Source organism: Oncorhynchus tshawytscha, linkage group LG18 (assembly GCF_018296145.1).
Source record: "Oncorhynchus tshawytscha isolate Ot180627B linkage group LG18, Otsh_v2.0, whole genome shotgun sequence".
Classification (NCBI taxonomy): Eukaryota; Metazoa; Chordata; class Actinopteri; order Salmoniformes; family Salmonidae; genus Oncorhynchus; species Oncorhynchus tshawytscha.
The window spans coordinates 21,214,092-21,236,377 of record NC_056446.1 but is presented as its reverse complement, the minus strand read 5'-3'; the positions used below and the strand labels follow the sequence as shown (position 1 = coordinate 21,236,377).

Genomic DNA, 22,286 nt, shown 5'->3' with positions numbered 1-22,286 from the left:
ATTCTGAGGAAATAGGTATGTGGCTGTAGTGCGACATCTAGTGGTAAGCAGATGTAATGCAGATTAGTTACATATAAATGCTTGCAAAGCAGACCTGTCCATTATACTGGGACTACTGGAAGAAAAAAAAGTAGCCTCGACAACTGCATTGACATTGGTAGGAAATGTAGTATTGTCAAACTTATTGCAAAAACAGTCATTGTTGTTGGAGCAACATGGTGTATTTGTTGATGTTTTTGCCCTCCGCCTCTAGGAGCTGGTACACAAAGGTACAGCCTTCGTGACGTCACTCCTCATCCGCGGCAGAGAGAGAGAGCGGCGGCGATCCGCTGCGGAGGATGCCTACCCCGCTGCTGGGATAACCGCCAGGCGAGATGGCCGTTACTTTCTTCCTCGTCACATCCCGCACCGCGACGACCCCTCGGCACCCATGAAGCCCCCGTTGATGAAGCCAAAACCGGCCAAAGCAAGGCGGAAAGAGGCCACTGAGCGAGAGAATGTACTGGCGCGTCGGGTTCGCCTGGACGCGCTCGTGTGTGGTTGATCTTGGCCGGAACCAGAGCTTCTCCTTCGGCCTGGGCGGCTCCGATGAGCAGCTCTCGTTTATTGGGTACATCGTCGCCTACCCTCTGCAGGACTACGGCGGGATCATGTCGGCCCTTGGGTCGGACTCGTGGTGGCGGAAAACGCTTTATCTTGCCGGGGGCGCTCTGCTCGCCACCGCTGCCTATCTATTGCACGAGCTGCTCGCCATCAGGTAGGCCTACCAAAATCAGAGCCATGTCAATAACACTGTAGATGCAGAACACGCTTGTATACAGTCAGTTACTCGTGGAATTGATATCAATATGAATGGTTGCGGTAGTGCCTGGGCATTATTTAGGAACATCACATGTCTATATTATTGTTGTATTTTCAATATATGATATTACTTAATCTGGGCGAGTTGAGCGCTGCATGAGCGGAATCGGTTGATAATAAGGAATCGTGAGTGGGTGGATTGTGAATGTGATGTAACCGCCCTCTTGAATGAGATTCCATGTTCAGTCTCGTTATGGAAAAATAAACCAATGCGTTTTGCGGGCGTTATGGCTCTTCGTATTCTAGTGATGTGCCTATTAGACGCATGTTATTAGCGATTGTTCGTTGTAATTACAATAATAATAAGATAATGTTTATTGCTGCAAAGGTTGTCTTCCAGTTATTTACAATTTCTCAAGGGCATGGTATGATAGTGCATGTGTGATATTAGTTATCTGGCTTTACCCAAGGCAAAGATGTCTCCTCGTTGTCTGTCTCTTGCAGTAGAAAAACACTGCGGTTGTGATAAAATGACCTTTACTAACCTCACACGTGAGATAATTATTACGAGAGAAGCCAGGCCCAAATAGACAAGAGCAAACAGAAATTGGCGATCTGTTATGAACTGCAGCTTCGCCGTAGAATCCCTAGATTGTCGCTGTAATAACGTAGTGACTTTGGTCGCTGCTGTCCTTACAAAACATATCGGTTTACCTGCAGCAACAATAGCCTAAGGCCTACTCAGCAATGACGTGGCGTTTGTTTTTGTTCAGCCTGTGCTCTTTCATACTTTAAAAAAACAACTGTCATGAAGATCCATTCTACATCGATCTCTAATTAGTTACTCTGTAATTTACTCTTCCTGTATGTCATTATACCGAAGCAATTTGCACTATAGATAATGGGATCAAAACGCTTTTTTGTTGTTGGCATGTGGGCATTTCAACACCACAGCTAACTGGACAGCTCCTCGGAATTTCAGCAATGACGTTGCCCTCGCGTTTAAGCACCTTTATGAAGTTAACAACTTCCTTACATAGCGACTTAATTTCTGACCACGTTGGTTAGTACAAACGTGTAATATTATCTGCTACAGTGGCCATGTTAATGTATTGCAATATTTCATCCGGTTGTGTCCTAATTGTTTTGACATTGTAGTGTCCCGTTGGCAATGGCGCCCTTGCCCGAAGCGAGCTTCAGCCTGGGTCTTGTGCAATGCTCTCTGTGCTAGATAGCTGTAAAACGTGACACACTATTTCACATGGGATTGATGCATAAGATCTAAGTATATATATATATATATATTACAATTTGATCATTAGCCTGTAATCGCCTGCAGGTGAATGTGTCATGAGCGTGTGAACTACAGCCTACCAGGGGATGCAGATATCGAGAGATAGTAAAATAGTCTACAGTGTATTTGAATTGCGACTTAATTTCCACTTATCCAATATAAGGATGGACATACATGAGGATTGCCTTACATGAGGATGGCCTTACTACATCAGAGTTGATGGTTTGTTTCCCACACACAATTCATGCATATAATTATGCCCTAACTGTAAGTTGCTGTGAATAAAATGTCTAAAGAGGAGTAATTAGAATGTGGAGCTTACACTGCCTTGTCCTGGCTGGTCCATAGGAAAGAACAGGAGCTGAACTCTAAAGATGCCATCATCCTTCACCAGTTCTCCAGGCCAAAGAGCGGAGTCCCTTCCCTCTCCCCCTTCTGCCTCAAGATAGAAACCTACCTACGCATGGTAGACCTGCCCTACCAGGTGTGTGTGTGTGTGTGTGTGTGTGTGTGTGTGTGTGTGTGTGTGTGTGTGTGTGTGTGTGTGTGTGTGTGTGTGTGTGTGTGTGTGTGTGTGTGAGAGATGTTTGGGTTGGTGCGTGTTTGAATTAGTGATTTTGATATAATGGTTGTGTAATTTTCTATTGAAGAGGAATTGACCATTGAAATTCCTTCTCTCTCTCTCTCTCTCTTGCTCTCGCTCTACTGCAGAACTACTTTGATGGGAAGCTTTCTCCCCAGGGGAAGATGCCATGGATAGAGTACAACCAGGAGCAGGTGTCTGGTACAGAGTTCATCATCGACTTCCTGGAGGAGAAGCTGGGCGTGAGCCTCAACAAGAACCTCAGTTCCCAGGAGAAGGCTGTGTCCCGGGCTGTCACAAAGATGGTGGAGGAACACTTCTACTGGTGAGACACTTCCACTACCGAAGGACATCCACTAGATACTGGGAAAGGATATATGATACACTGGTGAATGTGATTGTGTCACAAACCATAACATCTAATCCGTCCCTTGAATGAAACACTGAAACCCTGGTGTTGCACGCAGCATGCTCCAACCAACTGTGCTGTCGGGAGCACACGTTATATCAGCAACTAGATTTGAGATACTGTGGTCTAGGGCTCCCCCGCTGGAGAATTTGGCCATTTTATTATCCCTCCCTCCAAGAGTCCGGAGCCCAAAAAACAACGTGTTTAAAAAAAAAAAATCATTGTTGGATGTAAAAGACTGAAAAAACACAAGCAAATCAGCTCCAAGTGATTTTAATTTTGGAAATCTGTTCCAGAAATCTCAAGCACGATAGAGAGATATACTGTATGTGATCTTATACAAATGAAAGCAAGGTTTGAAACGATAATCAAATCAAATTTATTTATATAGCCCTTCGTACATCAGCTGATATCTCAAAGTGCTGTACAGAAACCCAGCCTAAAACCCCAAACAGCAAGCAATGCAGGTGTAGAAGCACGGTGGCTAGGAAAAACTCCCTAGAAAGGCCAAAACCTAGGAAGAAACCTAGAGAGGAACCAGGCTATGTGGGGTGGCCAGTCCTCTTCTGGCTGTGCCTGGTGGAGATTATAACAGAACATGGCCAAGATGTTCAAATGTTCATAAATGACCAGCATGGTCGAATAATAATAAGGCAGAACAGTTGAAACTGGAGCAGCAGCACAGTCAGGTGGAAGTTGAAACTGGAGCAGCAGCATGGCCAGGTGGACTGGGGACAGCAAGGAGTCATCATGTCAGGTAGTCCTGGGGCATGGTCCTAGGGCTCAGGTCAGTTGAAACTGGAACAGCAGCATGGCCAGGTGGACTGGGGACAGCAAGGAGTCATCATGTCAGGTAGTCCTGGGGCATGGTCCTAGGGCTCAGGTCCTCCGAGAGAGAGAAAGAAAGAGAGAAGGAGAGAATTAGAGAACGCACACTTAGATTCACACAGGACACCGAATAGGACAGGAGAAGTACTCCAGATATAACAAACTGACCCCAGCCCCCGACACATAAACTACTGCAGCATAAATACTGGAGGCTGAGACAGGAGGGGTCAGGAGACACTGTGGCCCCATCCGAGGACACCCCGGACAGGGCCAAACAGGAAGGATATAACCCCACCCACTTTGCCAAAGCACAGCCCCCACACCACTAGAGGGATATCTTCAACCACCAACTTACCATCCTGAGACAAGGCTGAGTATAGCCCACAAAGATCTCCGCCACGGCACAACCCAAGGGGGGGGGCGCCAACCCAGACAGGATGACCACAACAGTGAATCAACCCACTCAGGTGACGCACCCCCTCCAGGGACGGCATGAGAGAGCCCCAGTAAGCCAGTGACTCAGCCCCTGTAATAGGGTTAGAGGCAGAGAATCCCAGTGGAAAGAGGGGAACCGGCCAGGCAGAGACAGCAAGGGCGGTTCGTTACTCCAGAGCCTTTCCGTTCACCTTCCCACTCCTGGGCCAGACTACACTCAATCATATGACCCACTGAAGAGATGAGTCTTCAGTAAAGACTTAAAGGTTGAGACCGAGTTTGCGTCTCTGACATGGGTAGGCAGACCGTTCCATAAAAATGGAGCTCTATAGGAGAAAGCCCTGCCTCCAGCTGTTTGCTTAGAAATTCTAGGGACAATTAGGAGGCCTGCGTCTTGTGACCGTAGCGTACGTGTAGGTATGTACGGCAGGACCAAATCAGAGAGATAGGTAGGAGCAAGCCCATGTAATGCTTTGTAGGTTAGCAGTAAAACCTTGAAATCAGCCCTTGCTTTGACAGGAAGCCAGTGTAGAGAGGCTAGCACTGGAGTAATATGATCAAATTTTTTGGTTCTAGTCAGGATTCTAGCAGCCGTATTTAGCACTAACTGAAGTTTATTTAGTGCTTTATCCGGGTAGCCGGAAAATAGAGCATTGCAGTAGTCTAACCTAGAAGTGACAAAAGCATGGATTAATTTTTCTGCATCATTTTTGGACCGAAAGTTTCTGATTTTTGCAATGTTACGTAGATGGAAAAAAGCTGTCCTCGAAATGGTCTTGATATGTTCTTCAAAAGAGAGATCAGGGTCCAGAGTAACGCCGACGTTATGTTTTATTCAAATATTATATCTGTTTGGACTTCTTGTTGTCAATTTGTAGTCTACAAATGATTTGTAATTATGTTCTTGGTCATCCGCTCAAGAAAAAATCGTCCCGCTGCTCAATCTAGTTGATGATCCCTGCTGTAGGCCAAATGAAAATCTCTGCTGATCTGTATGTGATGACAGGACCTTAGCGTACTGTCAGTGGGTGGACAACCTGGAGGAGACACAGAAGATGCTGGCGGTGAGCGGGCCGCTGAGTGACCTACTCAAGTGGATCCTGAGTCACCTGACCGGCGGCATCGTGAAGAGAGAGATGTACGGCCACGGGATTGGACGGTTCACTAAGGAGGAGGTCTACACTCTGATGGAGAAAGACATGCGGACGCTGGCCGCCCTGCTCGGTATGTAGAGTGCACTGTAGATAATCATTAAGATCACACTTAGTCCTAAAGATCATCATCCCGTCTCATTTCACAAGGTACAATCTGCAGCCTTAGAAGCACGCTTCATTTCATATCGAGGCCAGGCCTAAAGCCAGCTGTAGGTTCCTTTGTTGTTTTATAGATTATTCGGGTATCAGAGGAGGCTGGTGAGAGGAGCTATAGGAGGACAGGCACGTTGTAAAGATGGAATGGTATCAAACATATGGAAATCACAGGTTTGACTCTGTTCAATGTATTCCATTCCAGCCATTACAATGAGCCCGTCCTACTAAAGCTCCTCCCACCAGCCTCCTCTTTCGGGTATATAGTACTATGGCCAGTTTCAAGTGCTAGATGGAACAGCCTTGTACAACTTTGACCTCTTCTGGTGAAAGATGGATACTACACCATATGGACTAATTTCGGGTACACATTTTACCCCATCGCTCTTGTTTCCATATAGCATTCTTTTCGCTCACTGATTCTTGATGTGTTTCTCTGGGTAGGTGATAAGAAGTACCTGATGGGTCCTAAGCTGTCCATGGTGGATGCCACTGTGTTCAGCCATCTAGCCCCTGCTATGTGGACCCTGCCGGGCACACGGCCAGAGCAACTCATCAAAGGTGAGCTAACCACCAACCACATTGCCTGTCATGGTTAACATCACTCCCCAGAAAGAACATCCCAGGCAAAATGTTTTTTAAATGTGTTTTTATCTAGTTACAGCGATGAGGAAGAAACCTTGAGAGAAATCAGACTCTAGAAGAGACTCCATCTTTAGTTATTAAAATAAATATTTTTGACCCATTCTCATCTGATCTTGTTGACTTTTGCCTCTGTGTTAACCTTTGACACACCCTGTCCCCTCCAGGCGAGCTGATCAACCTGGCCATGTACTGTGAGAGGATCCGCCGGCGCTTCTGGCCCGAGTGGTTCGTTGATCTGGAGGACTTCTGTTACGATGACACCACAGAGGATGATGACTCCCTGTCCAAACTCCAAGACCTGGGGCTGTATTCCCGCACAGACACCTTCCAGGATGAGGCCAGTCCTCCTCACACACACACACACACACACACAATCTCCCCAGACAGTGACCGTACAGGCCACTCGCTCTACGACTCGGACATGGACACAGAGTGCTCCGAGATGGAGCAGCTCAAGTGTTGACCGCCATATGACTCACACACAACACACACACTCCGTCCCCATACAGTGCCCTCTACCTGTTGAGGAGGGAATAACTACTGGGGAGCATTTCTATTGCCAGTGGCTGTTGTTGCCTGTGCTAATGAGGGATGGTATCAGAGCTTCTACACACAATGTGCTAGAGGAACAAAAGACTGAATATTGAGATAAAGGAATAGCAAGATAGAGAAAATAAGGGTAATATAGCAATAGAGAAAGAGCCCAAGAGGGATAGAGAGAGGAAAAGATCAACCTGGAAGAGATAAAAGGGAAAGAGAGAAGGATGGAGAAAAGAGTTGCAAAAGAAAGATCAGGAATTAATGACGCAATCACTGAGAAACTCCTCCACCTGGGTGATGTCAACACCTGTCGCCCAGTTTCCTGTTGTCGAGTTGCTCTTACCACGGCAACCGTGTGTGTGTTACCTGTGTTCCACAATTGAGCTGCATTGCCCCAACCATGTGTGTTTGACATACTGACCCCCTGACTTGCATCCTTGCAAAATATGAGTCATTATATTGATATTATATATGATATGTGGGGAACTGTTCAGGCAAGATGTGAATGAGTACAGTTCAATATGAGTATAAATAGTATAGATAGCCTGCAAATTATATATATTATCCCAATGTCCTATAATGTAAATACTCTGTGTGGTTCTTCTGTACAACCTCTCTGCTTGTTTGATATGACCAAACTTCCTGGTGACCTTCAACTAACCCCTTGTGCTGGTGTAGGTTTTAGGAATTCTAATGCATCTATTTCTACCCAGATGACTGACACTTTGCATCTGCAGTCAGGTCTTAACCCATCATTGAGTATTTCGTCAGTCCTTTGTAGAATGGTCATTGATGTTGAGGGCGAGTTTCAGATGCTGTGGATTGAGGGGACATCTCAATAATCTAAAGTGGATTCATCTCAATAATCTAAAGTGGCTTCCTTTCCTCGTCTCCTCTCCTTCATCTGCACAGATCTGAAAACATTGGATAGGTGAAAGCAATATGGTAGATGATTACTGGAACTTTATTCCACTTGTCCAATTCTTTCACATCAGATGAAGAAGAGGAGGAGAGGCGGCTACATGAGATCTTTAGTTGTGTGTATGTACATTCAGCCATTGAGAGCGGATGAAATAACCATGTAGAAATAGACTAAATAGACTAGATATACTTGGAGGTGCATGGCTAATAGGTGCCAATGAAAATCACACTACCCTGCTGGTTATCTGTTATCTACGTTTCTACGCTTCCCTGTTTTAATGTTTATTGTGATACAGTGTGTGTGTGTGTGTGTGCCTCAGGCCAGAGAAAGCGAACAAAGATGCAATAGATTGAAATAACTATTAGGCCTTTTCCCAGCCTCTCTGTTCTCATCAAATACATGGCGTGTCTACTCCCCTTTTAGAATGAATTGATTCTAGAAATAGAAGGAATAGAATGGCCATTGTTACTTATAGCATCAATTCACTCTGTGCTATGCATGAAACAACTACTATAATCCACAGTGTTGATTGCCAGTCTTATTTAATAGTAGGCTACAGTATGTGGAATAGTGAAACAGTCTACTCTAATCTTTCTATTTCTAGTGCATTGCTGATGTATGATGGTGAGATGTGGACATTACAAGTGTTTGTCATTCTGCGGACGCTTCTGGGTCCTGTGTGTGTGTGTAACAGAGGGTGTAGAATTCTGTCCATATGGTGCATCAATGAGTCATCGTACCTTGTGAGTTGATTTTGAGGCGTACACCTTTTATTCATGCTGGGTGCTAACAGCTGACCCTATACAGATACAGATACAGCCAGATACAGATACATACACAGATGCATACAGATACAGACACATATACATACAGATACATACACAGATACATACAGACACATATACATACAGACAGATACAGACACATATACATACAGACAGATACCGACACAGATGCAGACACGTACAGACACAGATACAGACACATACAGATACCGATACAGACGCAGATACAGACACATACAGACATAGATATAGACACAGATATACATAGAGACACAGACACGGATACAGACACAGACACGGATACAGACACAGATATAGACACAGATATAGATACAGACACAGATACAGACAGAGATACAGACACAGATACAGATACAGCTACATGGCCACAGTAGAACACACAGAGACAGGACTCTCATCTGTTCTAACGGTCGCAGCAGAGAATAGTAATGAATGAGTAGTGAAGTATTGGGTTCTCTTCAGGGCAGGTGTAGACGTTAGTATGGAAACGATGATGATTGTAATGGTTATGATGGTGATGTTTATGATGATACGATGACGATCCTCTGCAAACCTTATGAAGAAGTTTACTCTCCTGACCACATCTTACTACAAAACAGAGTCCTTCATGTGGGGTAAAACGCTGTGAATTTACACAGTGATACATAAGCCTTTGTGTGTAGACGATGCATCAGTCTGTCACTGTCTGTGCCCCTATACCCTGCCTGCATGTTTCTTGCCTTCACTTATACGAGCCATGTGAGAGACACAGCCTTATGGATTTACTGTAAGGCCTTGGTGTTTACCTTTTAAGCCAGTGAAAGCATATTATTTATGTATTTTACATTTTACATGATTTATTTTCTATTTATTTGTTTTCTAATGATTTGTTTTCTATTTGTTTTGTGTATTCATGTTTATTGATTCTGTTGGTTTACATTTGGGGGTGATGTTATAATGAGGCATTATTTGACACTATTAGTAATGTAGCTATTTATTTTCTTATATTTTTGTACTTTTGTTCTATTGCTGCCAATTACGTTTTTGTTCAGATTCTCTCCTATTTGAACATGGTAAAGAGTGGAGTGTGATTGTATGTCTATGTTGTGTGCGGTCCTCTTATTCTACTGGAACTGGGTTGCCATTGGTTTGTCAGAACTATGTTATAATCTAAATCTCAACCTGAAGCAAACCTCTCTTAATGGTTGCTAGAATCGTGACATGTTCAATGTTTGATGAATGCTGAACTAACAATGCTGAACTGTTTGGTGAATGCTGAACTTTGGTAGTTGGGTTTAGGCTTGAGTCTAAACCCAACCACCAAATGACCTGTGAGTTTCATTGGGGCATGCTTATGTCCCTTATCTAGTACACTGGCGTAGCAAACCCACCTGCAGCTTGTGGATCCCCAATTCCCCCCCCCCCAAAAAAATTATTATTTTGGGGGGTACAAATCTAACATATGGAATTGTTTTAAGATGGTCAAACCATGGATCATTATAAAAAATATTATTTTATAAAATTTTACATTCGGCCTTTTCTACCATAGCCCATTGAAACAGATTCAATAATGCCTTTATAAATGACAAAAAAAGACAGTAAAAATATCAATAATAAGGATTTGAAGTGTCTTGTCCTACATCTAGGAGATATAAGAAAGCTCTGGAAATATATATACTTTATTTTCTTCACATATTTAACCCCTTATTTTTTGAGGCACAAAACTACCTTCATACTTCCATGCATTTGTATGGGTTACAGTCAGATGAGTGATGGTCCTAGAGCAAAACTGAGACACTGTCGTGTTCGTGAGAGTCTCCCCGTTCCATAGATTGGTCATAAGAGTTTGTAACCATTCGGACGCTACAGAGGTTGTCGTGAGAAGACCGATTTTTAAGACGTTTCATGATCTGATAAAGATGGATGTACCTCGGCCACCTTCAGTTGCAGGTGCGTAAGGCCGACAGGCAGATGTGGTTGATTGAGATGTAGCCCAGGCAGGAAACCTGATATCTCTATCTTAAACTGACAGATTTTGATGGGGATTTTTTTGATAATGTGACTTAGATTGATGCACGAGTCAGTCTGTATCATGGAAAGAGCAGGGGTTCTTAACGTTTTGTATGATCAGTGTATGTCAACTCTGTCAGACATCATAAAAGGCATTTCATTTTTACAACTATTGTCCGAAAAGTGTTTTAATTTGTAGGAAAAAAAGGAAGGGAAGCGCTGCTAAGGTACACAATAGTACATTTTTGTAGACAGAAGATGCTCTTTGGTAAAATGGGTAAATTGGTCATCAAAAAGAAAGGAGGACCAAGGCACTCTTCATATAATTATTTAAAATGCCTTCATTTGTATGGCATGTTCAATGGAAACAAAGATTAAAAACTCTGACGCGTTTCGGCTGCATAGCCGTTCGTCAGCGAGTACAAAGATACGATAATACAATGTCCTTTTTTGAACAGCATTTTCCAATCAACCCTGATTTGAAAAGGGAGTGGTTACATAATTCATTGGACAACAACTAGTAAGCAATACTATACACATTAAAAAGTCCAATCAAAATGCAAATTAAGGCTAGAAGCATCAGAACCCCTAGAAAAGTGGTTCTAACCTTGAATATGAGCCATCTAATTTATAGTACACTAGGTGATCTTTTTAATGTGTATAGGATTGCATACTGGGTGTTGTCCAATGAATTCTGTTACCACTCCCTCCGCAAATCAGGGTTGATTGGAAAAAGCTGTTCAAAAGAGGACATTGTATTATCGTATCTTTGAAGTTTTGAATCTTTGTTTCCATTAAACATGCCATACAAATAACGGTATTTTAATGAATTATATGAAAAGTGCCTTGGTCCTCCTATCTTTTTAGTGTTTAACGGCCTTGATTGTTTAATTCTAACATTAGATTATTCAAATATGTAATACCAACCTCCAAACTGTTTTGTTTTATAGCACTATTAAATGCTTGGCTAATTTCATTAGCATTTTGGCATGTTTTTCTAGATTTAGAACATAAAACAACATTTCTAAAGCAAATAGTATCCCTTAGGTCCAGCACAGCACATTGTTTTAGCATATGTTGCAGATCAATGATACAAATATTCTTCCAGATAAAATAATCATATTGACTCCATCAATGACGGAGTTGACAAAGCATTGACTGAGTTGAGAACAGATACTCAAAACAGACACATTTTTGTCTTTAGATATAAAAGCTCAATACAAACATTTGTAAAATAATTTATTTGAAAATGCCCAATAAAAACAACTATTCTATAAGATATTTCAACACTTTAACAGAGTTAACAATATTGTTTGTAGAGAACTTTACAGACTATGAGTGGTCCTGTTGCACTACATGTAATGAGGACATGAATAAGGGGTCCTTAAGGGTATCGCTGACCCTGCTCATTCCTGATTCATTTAGGATTTTAGACAAATCTGACTGAGTACACCACATCTCCGTACACATCTTTTAGGAATCACAGTTCACCGTTTTAGGAATCCCAGACAAATATTATTTAAAGTCACAGAGGGCTATTGAAAGAAACTACATAAGATCATTTTTCAGTTAATATCCATTATTGCCATCTTTATTTTAACCACTTTTTTTTTGAATGTTTGAAATTGTAATAATTTGCTCTGGAAAAGGGCATTTCCAGACATAGTCGACATGGAAATTAACAATATTGAAAGTATTTTGAAAATTCCCTAAACAAATATTTTCCCTTGCAAAATTCCCCTCAATGTACATTTTAAGCTCAAATAATGCAGTAAAAAAAAATTTTTTTCAACTGTCCTCTTTTAAAAAACAACAACATTTTTACCAACTTTTTCTCCCCAATTTCATGATTCCAAACTTGTCTCATCGCTGCAACTCCCCAACGGGCTCAGGACAGGCGAAGGTCGAGTCTTGCATCCTCTGAAACATGACCTGCCAGGCCGCACTTCTTAACACCTGCTCGCTTAACCAGCTGCCCCAATGAGTCGAAGGAAACACCAAAATCACCTTGCAGGTGCTCAGCCCACCACAAGGAGTCAATAGAGCGCAATGAGTCAAGTAAGGCCCCCCAGTCTAACCCGGACGACACTGTGCCCCCGTATGGGACTCCCCCGTATGGGATCGAACCCCAGGCTTTGGTGACACCACAACACTGCGATGCAGTGCCTTAGACCACTGCGCCACTCAGAAGGCCCCTAAAGATAACTCTTAAGGTAGAAGTTGCCCATAGGCATAGATCTAGGATCCTTGACAGTGTCTATGGGCAACTTTGTCCTTCTCCATTCTAGATAGTCAAGGAAAGGGGTTAGAGTTCAGCCCTATTGTGTCACTTCCTTGACGAGATCTGTACTATTAGATCACAAGAGCCATATAGACAGGTTGCCTGATTCTGAATGGTCAGATACCTACTGTAGCAACAATGACAAGAAGCTGCCATGTGGGCAATCTTAGGCAGATTGTTTCAGATAGTTGTATCTTGTTCTTGATACCATGTCTTGTTTTGAGGTGTTTTGACTTATGTCACATCTAAGCTAATATGGCTAAATTTAGCTAAGTAGCTAACCAACAATTGTAACAAAATATTTGATAGACAACAAGTGCTTCTTGTGCAAATGTATGTTTTCAAGAAACATTTGGAGACTAAATATAGTTTACATGTTGTCAATAATCCTTTGGAGTTGACAGTTGTTTTGCCCCAGAGTTGTGCCCTCATCGGTTTTGTTGCTAAACAACCCAACCATCTATTACATAGTCAGTCTGTGTTGTGTGCTTAAACCAATGATGTATATCAACCCTGAATTGCTGATGCTATGTATTGGCCATTGAGAGGCTTTAAAGACACTGGTCGGCCATATTGGTACTCCCCAGTCGAAGCAGTCCTCCACAGGAATTGCATGTATTTAAGTATTTTGATGTTGTAGTGGGGACAGTAACATTAGTAATCTCTACAAATGAGAATTTAAGGAATATGTTTTATGTATTTTTTTATCTAACATTTTTATGTTTAGCTCACATGATCTAATGTAAAAGTATGCATTAAGGTGCCTGTAATCGAATAGATGTGGCAAAAACGAATGACATTAAGAAATGCATTTCTAGCTCCCAAAATATTTTTTACAAACGGTGGGGGAGTGCCAAGATGAAGGCACGGTGGTGTCAACACAGTCATCTTGTGTATTTTACTATTCTAGTGTGTATATATAGATCATTAGCTGAAACCCTTGTGGACTCAGACTGTATACTGGGTAATGTAATAGATGAGCAAGAAATAAAAACAAAACATGCACATGAGCTACAATGAAAAGTCTGTAACATAATAGATAAGAACTTCCTATGAGCGTATGATAACTAGAGGTGGATGGCTGTGTGAAAATCTGTTATTCATAATATTTCATAAATAGCTGTGATAATTTGACCCTGTTTTTGTTTTTATTGTGTTTTACCTCTGTGTGACATCATATATAGGATTGCTTACTCTCCCTGAGTGTCTATCGTACCGGACTGTCTGACTTTCGTTATCTCTGTCTCTCTGTCTCTGTATCTCTGCCAATCTCTCTGTATCTCGCTCTCTAATCTCTCTCTGTCTCTGTATTTCTGTCGTTGTCTATCTGTCTCTCTGTATCTGTCTCTCTCTCTCTCTCTGTCAATCTCTCTCTCTCTCTCTGTCTCTCTGTCAATCTCTCTCTGTCAATCTCTCTCTCTGTCTCTGTATCTCTGTATCTCTGTCTTTCTCTGTCAATCTCTCTCTCTCTGTCTCTCTGTCAGTCTCTCTCTCTGTCTCTCTGTCAGTCTCTCTCTCTATCTCTCTCTGTCTGTATTTCTGTCTTTGTCTATCTGTCTCTCTGTATCTGTCTCTCTCTGTATCTGTCTCTCTCTGTATCTGTCTCTCTCTCTCTCTCTCTATCTGTCAATCTCTCTCTCTGTCTCTGTATCTCTGTCTTTCTCTGTCAATCTCTCTCTCTGTCTCTCTCTCTGTCTCTCTCTGTCTCTCTCTCTCTCTGTGTCTCTGTCTCTCTCTTTCTCTCTCTGTCTCTCTGTCAATCTCTCTCTCTCAATCTCTCTCTCTCGCTCTCTGTATCTCTCAATCAGCATCTAGGGATCAACATCGTACAACTCCATAGGTCCCGTAGACATATCTTATCATCACTTACAGTTTTATACTTTGAGTCTATCAATGTGTGCTATCATCCACACACACATCTGTCTCTGTCCCTCTCAGTGTGCTAAGACAATACTAAGCCAACCGAACAATAAGAGAGGATTAGCCTCTTTGCCCTTTTGTTTGTGTGTGTGAGGGATGGCGGGTGCAAGAGAGAGGGTAAAGACAGAGCAGGGGATAATGTAAAGACGGAGCAGGGGATAATGGAAAGACGGAGCAGGGGATAATGGAAAGACAGAGCAGGGGATAATGGAAAATAGACAGAGAGACAGACAAACAAAAAAAGAAAGCCAAAGAATAAGCGCTGGAAAATAAGATTTGGAGGATTTGGGCTCATTTTCAGTCTGTAGCCATATTGTGTTGAAATCCATTGAGGGTCTCTCCACATAGATGGTGGGTACTCTCATGTCCCGCCTCACTTTTGGAATGGGAAATCCAGTTCAGACAATGGCATTGGGGCAGAACCCCTATTACTATAAAGCCCTGGTGAGTTAGATGGCATACTACAGTGCTGGAGCCAGCGGCAGAGGACTCTGAGAGTGTGTAAGTGTGTTTGTGATGTGTGCAAGTGTGTGCGTGTGTGGCACGTGCCTAGGAGAATGATATGTGTGTGTGGGGGGGACGGACGTGCTTCTGTGTATGAGTGTGCTGGAGGAGCGGAACGTGTGTGTGTGTGTGTGTGTGTGTGTGTGTGTGTGTGTGTGTGTGTGTGTGTGTGTGTGTGTGTGTGTGTGTGTGTGTGTGTGTGTGTGTGTGTGTGTGTGATATGAATAATGCAGAGGATGCCTGTAGGAGCGTGAGGGCCTGGAGCAGGGCAGATGGTCGCCTGCTGATATGCAGAATCCAGGCAGCAGGCTCCTCCAGAGAGATGGGTTTATACACACACACACACACACTCTCTCTCTCTTTCATTTTCCTGCTCTCCCACAAATACATTCACACTCCCATGCTCTTTTCTCTATATTTTTTTATTTCCCTCTCTGTCTCTCTCCTTTAAACACACACAAACACAAGCACACTTCTCTTTTCTCTCTCTCTCTCTCTCTCTCTCTCTCTCTCTCTCTCTCTCTCGTGAACGCATGCTTACAAACAGTAGAACCATATCCTTCACATTTGAAAAACTGTATATTTGTTAATTTATTGTGCTATGTGTGGACATACATTTCCTATTGCCAATATGTAGGATATTGGGTTCCTGAGTGGTGCAGCAGTCTAAGGCACTGTATCTCAGTACTAGAGGCGTCACTATAGTACCCGGTTCGATTCCAGGCTGTATCACATCCAGCCGTGATTGGGAGTCCCATAGGGAGGCGCACAATTGGCCCAGTGTCATCAGGGTTTGGCCAGAGTAGGCCGTCATTGTAAATAATAATTTGTTCTTAACTGACTTGCCTAGTTAAATAAAAAAAATAAAAAAAATATATATATTCTTATCCTATGAGGGCATGCTCTCTCTCTCTCTTTCTCTTTCTCTCAACTGCAGAACTCCAGACTTTTACAAGGAAATAAAAAGAGGGGCGAGTCAGAAGGTGAGATCATCTCTCACAGAGATGGACATGCTCAGTGATTTAAAAAAAAGCAGCTACCTAGAACCCCAACCTAGAGCTGCACACAGTACAGTCCACTAGATGGCACTGTAAGACTGCTTGAGAGGGTGACAGAGCAGCACCCCACTTGTGTTTTGCTCAGAGGAAGCAGGACCATTGACTGTAAAAGGATAGGACACCCTAAAGCAGTCAAGGAATCAGGAATGTTTTCGACGAGAAAAACTCCTTTACAACTAATAACTAGCCTACATCACACCACAAAATAATAATATGTGCATAAGCTGACCATATAGCCTTCTCAAAATGTGGAATGATATTTAATGTATAAGCTCAAATATTAAAATGTTACTGGGGAAATCCCACCGACGGTCAGAGTAAACTTCTATATAGTCACTTATAATTTATTTATACTTTTCCCCCAAAATGTAGTAGTCTGTATTTATTTTACCTTTATTTGACTTAGGCAAGTCTTCTTGAAAGTAAAAGTTACAGAAAGTGACACCTTACCAACTACAGCATTCAATAACGCATTAATGTATTGGTTGTCGAGTATGCCATTTTTATCGGCTGAATGTGAGAATAATAGTAGTTTACGTTCTAACATGTGTGTAGGCTATCCGACCGTCTGTTGAGCACTGGTCACAAACGTTTGGTTCCTTTGTCTACATTATGTAATAGCATATTGTTTTTCTGAAATATAATAACATTTCAGGTAAGCTATTTGGATATTTAAAAAAAATATTTTAATAATCTAATTATACATAAAGACCAATATTACGTCGAAAATCGAATTGTTTTTATAATTGTCGCAATTGTTTAATGTATAGGCCTACATCTGTGCAACATGAGAAAAACGGTGACTGGAATTGTGGAGACAGAAATTACGTTAAAAAAACAATGTTATTCTTAGTATAGGCCTACATGTTATTAACTGGCTACTTCTGTAATGACACGATTTATTTTCACAAGACAATGTGTGCAAATCAGTGATAATATACAGTTATCGGAAACCGCTCAAGGACATTTTGTGCAACCTAGACAGATTTATAAAATCCATAATTGTAACGCAGGCTCGCGCGGCCAAGACTATTGGTACAGCTTTGTGCGTGACAGTAGGGATCCATTCGTCAAGCTAAAAGAATATGAGAAGAATACAAAAGGATTATAAAAAAAAACAAATACATTTTAATGACAAAAAAACATAATATAGAAATTGTGCAATTATTGATTTCTTTTCCCCATTCATTTGATCAGTCATAGGGTTGGGGTCAATTCAGAATGCTTAGATAAACTCAAATCCAATACAGCATTTTGAGTTTGAATTTGAATGGTTAAGAAAAATAATAATTGACATTTACATTTGAATGACAAGAAAAACAATTCAAACAAATTTAATTTCAGCTATTTTTAAATGTATTGAATGTGCAGGCCTAATCAATTTGAATTTTCCCAGGGAGCCTTTTCAATTAGGCTTACAATTCATATGTATAGGCGTTAGATGAGTCAGGTGTCAATAAATAGGCTAAGCCTATAGGCTACATTTTCCATGCAATGATGAGTGAAATAGTTGTTTTGTATATCAGTGCCACTAGGCCAGGTGAGTTTAAGTGATATTGATAGCTATTTGTCACATTATCTCACTGAAGTGCCTTAGTCTACATAATATAAGTTGATTTTGTGCCTATACCTTGAGGTAAATAACGAAAATATGTAATGCTATTCAAACCAATTTGGTTCACAAATATTAGCTATACAAATGATCTAATTTATGTCAGTGTGTGGAGAATTTCCCATTCATTTAATTATATTTCCTGTCATTCCATTTCAAATTCGGAATCAGCCTCCTCCTGATTCCATTCAATTTTAAATCGAAATTCTTGAAATAATGAACCAATTTTGAATCCAGGAATTGCCAAAGTTGACCCCAACCCTGCATGCTGTCACATGTATATCACGAGTTGAGCGGCACAAGAGCACGTGCACGTACGTGTTTGTGCTTTGGCACTGGTCTGACAAGAGAAAATTCAACAAACAAACATACAAAGCGATACAAAAACAAATGTAAGTTACATCCCACGAACAATTCTTCTTGGTGAATTAATCATTGTCTAGATTAATTGGCGCCACTGAAGACAGAGCTGGTACAGATATATTCCGTTATTATCTTCTTACGAAACGAAGGCAGAGGGCAGGCTTCAGTGATATGGTATGGTCCTTACAGTCTCTCGGTCTTTCTGATCACAGGATTTTGGAAACACAAATAAATATCCAAACACAAGACATAGGCTACTGTAAACAGGCGCGCAGAAATGTACACATGATGGACACGACATGAGATGTCAAGAGAAAATTAAATTCATTTTGACCTCATACATGGTGTGTGTCTCGCAAGGTATACACAAGACACAATTATTATTACTGTAATATTATTATTATTATTATTATTATTATGTAGGCCTATTTTATAATATATTAAAAATTATGGATACTTTAATTTTGGGGATATTTATTTATTTATTATTGGGATACAATCTGACCACATTATAGACTATAACTGACATATTGTGCCTTGGTAATGTTGTCTACAGTACAGGATATGCTGTGTTTACTATTGTATGGTAATTAACAAACTGCAATTCAAATATAGTTAGTTAAACTGAAACTAATCATGACATGTTGAATTGAAATGAACTTGATTCAATATATCTCAAAATACATGTCAATATATTCCATGTCCCCATGTGTCCATGCAGGCATACGTTATGACCCTGTTCTATGTAAATAAACATTAGCCTATTGCCTATAGGCCTATGCTTTGCCTTTGTCATAGAAACATGACTAATAATGTTTATTACAATAATACCTACCATGATAATAACAATAGGCCTAATAATAATATGCTGGTGATAGTATTGGCTTTTATTTAATGGTGCAGCAGGTGTATTGAGCTTCGACCGTGTTAAACCCCTGTTGCTTTTGTTATTAGGGAAAGATGGCGTTTATTTACCGACTGTCGGCTGCGACTTCTATGCCTGTTTCCCGCGGGTAGGTTCGTGCACACAGCCTATACTGCCTTTATTTTTACACATTACGACATATTGGCGCCTTGACTATAAAATCGATTTGATGTCAATGATATTGAACCTTTTTTGGTTAGCACACACCAACCACGGTCCATGTAGCCAGAAATTGCGTGTCACATCTCCACTGCATGAAAACTCCCCATAGCTCTCGATTTCTGTGTGTCTGGGGTGTAGTGCTCGAGTTCTAACACTCGGTATCCCCACTGTGTTCCATATAGGTCCAACATTAGCACTGGGCTGGCTACGGTCCAATGCTAACTGGTCCGGCACAGAAAAACACAGGGGGGCATTCATATCCTTTAGGGGTCCATGTGTTATAACGGGTTTAAGGTCATTGTACCGGGGTTTGAGCGCCGTGGTGAGGTGGTGTGTCCCCATACATGTCCTCCGTTCCCGGTAACTGTCCTCCAATGGGCGTCATCCTCTTCTCCTTCTGCCGCCTGTTACAAAACCAAACCCTCACCACCTCCTTCTCCAGCTGCAGGCTGTCCGCTATGGAGGTGATCTCCGCGCCGCCTGGTTTGGGACTTTTGAGAAAATGGCTCTCCAAAGCCCCCTTTATGCCCACCTCGATGGAGGTCCTCTTTTTCCTCTTCCTCCCCTGCGCCGCGATCTTATCCAGGCTGGTGGGGCTCCCCGAGGTGGAATCCGCCTCCTCCAGCCATTTGTTAAGCAGTGGTTTGAGTTTACACATGTTTTTGAAGCTCAGTTGAAGCGCCTCGAATCTGCAGATAGTGGTTTGAGAAAATACATTTCCATAAAGGGTCCCCAGCGCCAGCCCCACGTCAGCTTGGGTAAAGCCCAGTTTGATGCGCCGCTGCTTGAACTGCTTGGCAAACTGCTCCAGGTCGTCCGAGGTCGGCGTGTCCTCGTCCGAGTTCTCCGGGTGTCCCCCTTGCTGGTGGTGAGAGAGGGACGACTGTACCCCGCCTCCATGCTCGCTCAAATGTGGGCTGTGGCTGTGGTGGTCTTCCTCCTGCAGAGAGTGGTGGTGCATCTGCTCTGGTCCTCCCAGGCCGAACCCAGACTGGGAGTACACCAGGCTCTGGCCATCAGATGTAGCCATACCGGGAATGTGCGTAGAGGCCGTGCTTGTTCGCCATGCCCTGGCGTCGTGATGTGCCTGGTGCGCTAGGTGAGGGTGTCGCTGCTGCTGTTGCTGTAGACTAGCGGAATTCTGCAGCTCCTCTCGGTCGCTTTGCAGAATGGGCTTCACGTCCTGCTCTCCGAGGAGACTCGACGGCCACGGAGCCCCGTCCCCGTGCGACAGAGCCGTGATCCACTGGTGAGCGTGGCTAAGCGGATGACCGCTGCCCGGTAGCGTGTAGTCGTTCTGGAGCAGGGTGTGCGCGTCCCTGTACACCGCTGCCTGCTGCATGCTCCCGGACTCCGAGTGCTGCCGCGGCGCGCTGCTGGCGGTAGTCAGGACACTGTAGTGGTTGGACGCTGCGGTCGCCATAACTCTCGGAGCCGGAGTGATAGCTCTGTCGTTAAAGGAGCTGCCTTTGACAGTTACTATTTTCCGCCACCGGGCAGCTAGCTAGGTTTCGCTCTCGATCTCCCGGGCGCGGTGCCAAGGGGACGTAGAGGCGCACACCTGAGGTCCGCCTCGCTCAGCTCTTTATTGGCCAAGAACAGTTGACAGATGTTGTTACCCCTGACAGCACCACGCTCATTGGTCACGGGAGATTCTATAGAAGCCCCTATCACTCTCCCCAACAATACTGGCAGTCCCGCTGCAGACTAACAGAGCAGAGTGAAAAGCTGGTGTTGACTGAGAAAGAGTGGATAGCCTCTTAGGCCTATTTCAGTGGAAAAAACGAGTCAATAAACATTTATTCGATTGAGGTCATTTATTCTGAATAGTATTGATCTATTTATGAGAAACATCCACAAACTCGATGCATACAATGCATACATGCATTAGAGCCATGGCTTAGGCCTATGTCATTTGTGCGAATGTTTATTATTTTTTGTTTAAATATATTCATATTCACCAGGCCATAATCTTTTGACCTTGAAATGAATACAAAAAAATGTCTTTATAGGGTTACATTTTGAGAAAACCATTGTTTTGTGTATATTTATGGTGGCTTGCGCTCGGAGCAGTGGGATATTAACTGTCACGGCCCCTCCAGCTGCCTCTCTCCTCGCGACGCTGTCCAAAGAGAAGGGGCGCATTTTTCCCTGGCCTCTGCCCCGTTGCCATAGCGAGCGCAGTGAATGGAACAACAACGCCCACGTCACAGCTGCATTCGCCTCTTCTTTTCGTTCCATTCCAAAGGACCCATTCGAGCGGCTCGCTCTGCCGACGGGACAAATAAAAGGAGGCAAGCGAAAAGGGCACATCGGGGCCAAGGAGCGAGGGGTGAATGAATAGCCTCTCTAACCCACTCGCTCGCCCACGGTGTCCCTATCTTCCGTGCCTGTTTGGTAAACCTCGGAATTCATGCGCCCACATTGGCACGCGGGTGTTTTGTGGTGGGAATACATTTCAAAGTAGGCCTACCAATAGGCTGCACACCACATACACAGTAGCCTATTAGTTCAATAAGATGAAAACGAATAATTACAAAGAATGAAAGGCAAACACCTGTGCTCCATAGTTTTCATGAACACAACGGGGTCTATACAGGGGTTCCCAAACTTTTTCACTTGGGCCTCCCCTTCCAGCATTGGGGAACATCTCGTTTATAGCTTATTTTCTTTCAATTCTATACATTGTGTCATGTCTAATGTGTATTCATGGGATATTTCAGTGACAAAACAAATACAACATTATGGGCTAAAAAACATAAATAAAAAAACTTATCTGACATGGACTAGTTGATCTGGACAAGCTCTCTTAGGTATCCAATGACTGACATGACAAGAGGAACTGATAATGAACTACCCAATTTCGAAATTGCACCTTGTGCATTCTACTATTACAACTTTC

General features: G+C 42.7%; 2 protein-coding genes across 2 annotated transcripts; one reads left to right on the top strand and one right to left on the bottom strand.

Annotated features, from left to right (window-relative positions):
- The first annotated feature begins 244 nt into the window (after window positions 1-244).
- Window positions 245-8,689, top strand: faxca (failed axon connections homolog, metaxin like GST domain containing a). Its single transcript, XM_042300814.1, has 6 exons — window positions 245-757; window positions 2,444-2,579; window positions 2,807-3,003; window positions 5,357-5,574; window positions 6,102-6,218; window positions 6,467-8,689. The coding sequence occupies exons 1-6, from the start codon at window positions 498-500 to the stop codon at window positions 6,763-6,765; spliced, it is 1,227 nt and encodes a 408-aa protein (XP_042156748.1). The 5' UTR covers window positions 245-497; the 3' UTR covers window positions 6,766-8,689.
- A 7,487-nt stretch (window positions 8,690-16,176) lies between these two features.
- pou3f2a (POU class 3 homeobox 2a) lies at window positions 16,177-20,969 on the bottom strand. Its single transcript, XM_024378145.2, has one exon. It carries the CDS (start codon window positions 20,805-20,807, stop codon window positions 19,680-19,682), a length of 1,128 nt encoding a protein of 375 aa, XP_024233913.1. The 5' UTR covers window positions 20,808-20,969; the 3' UTR covers window positions 16,177-19,679.
- Window positions 20,970-22,286: the final 1,317 nt, after the last annotated feature.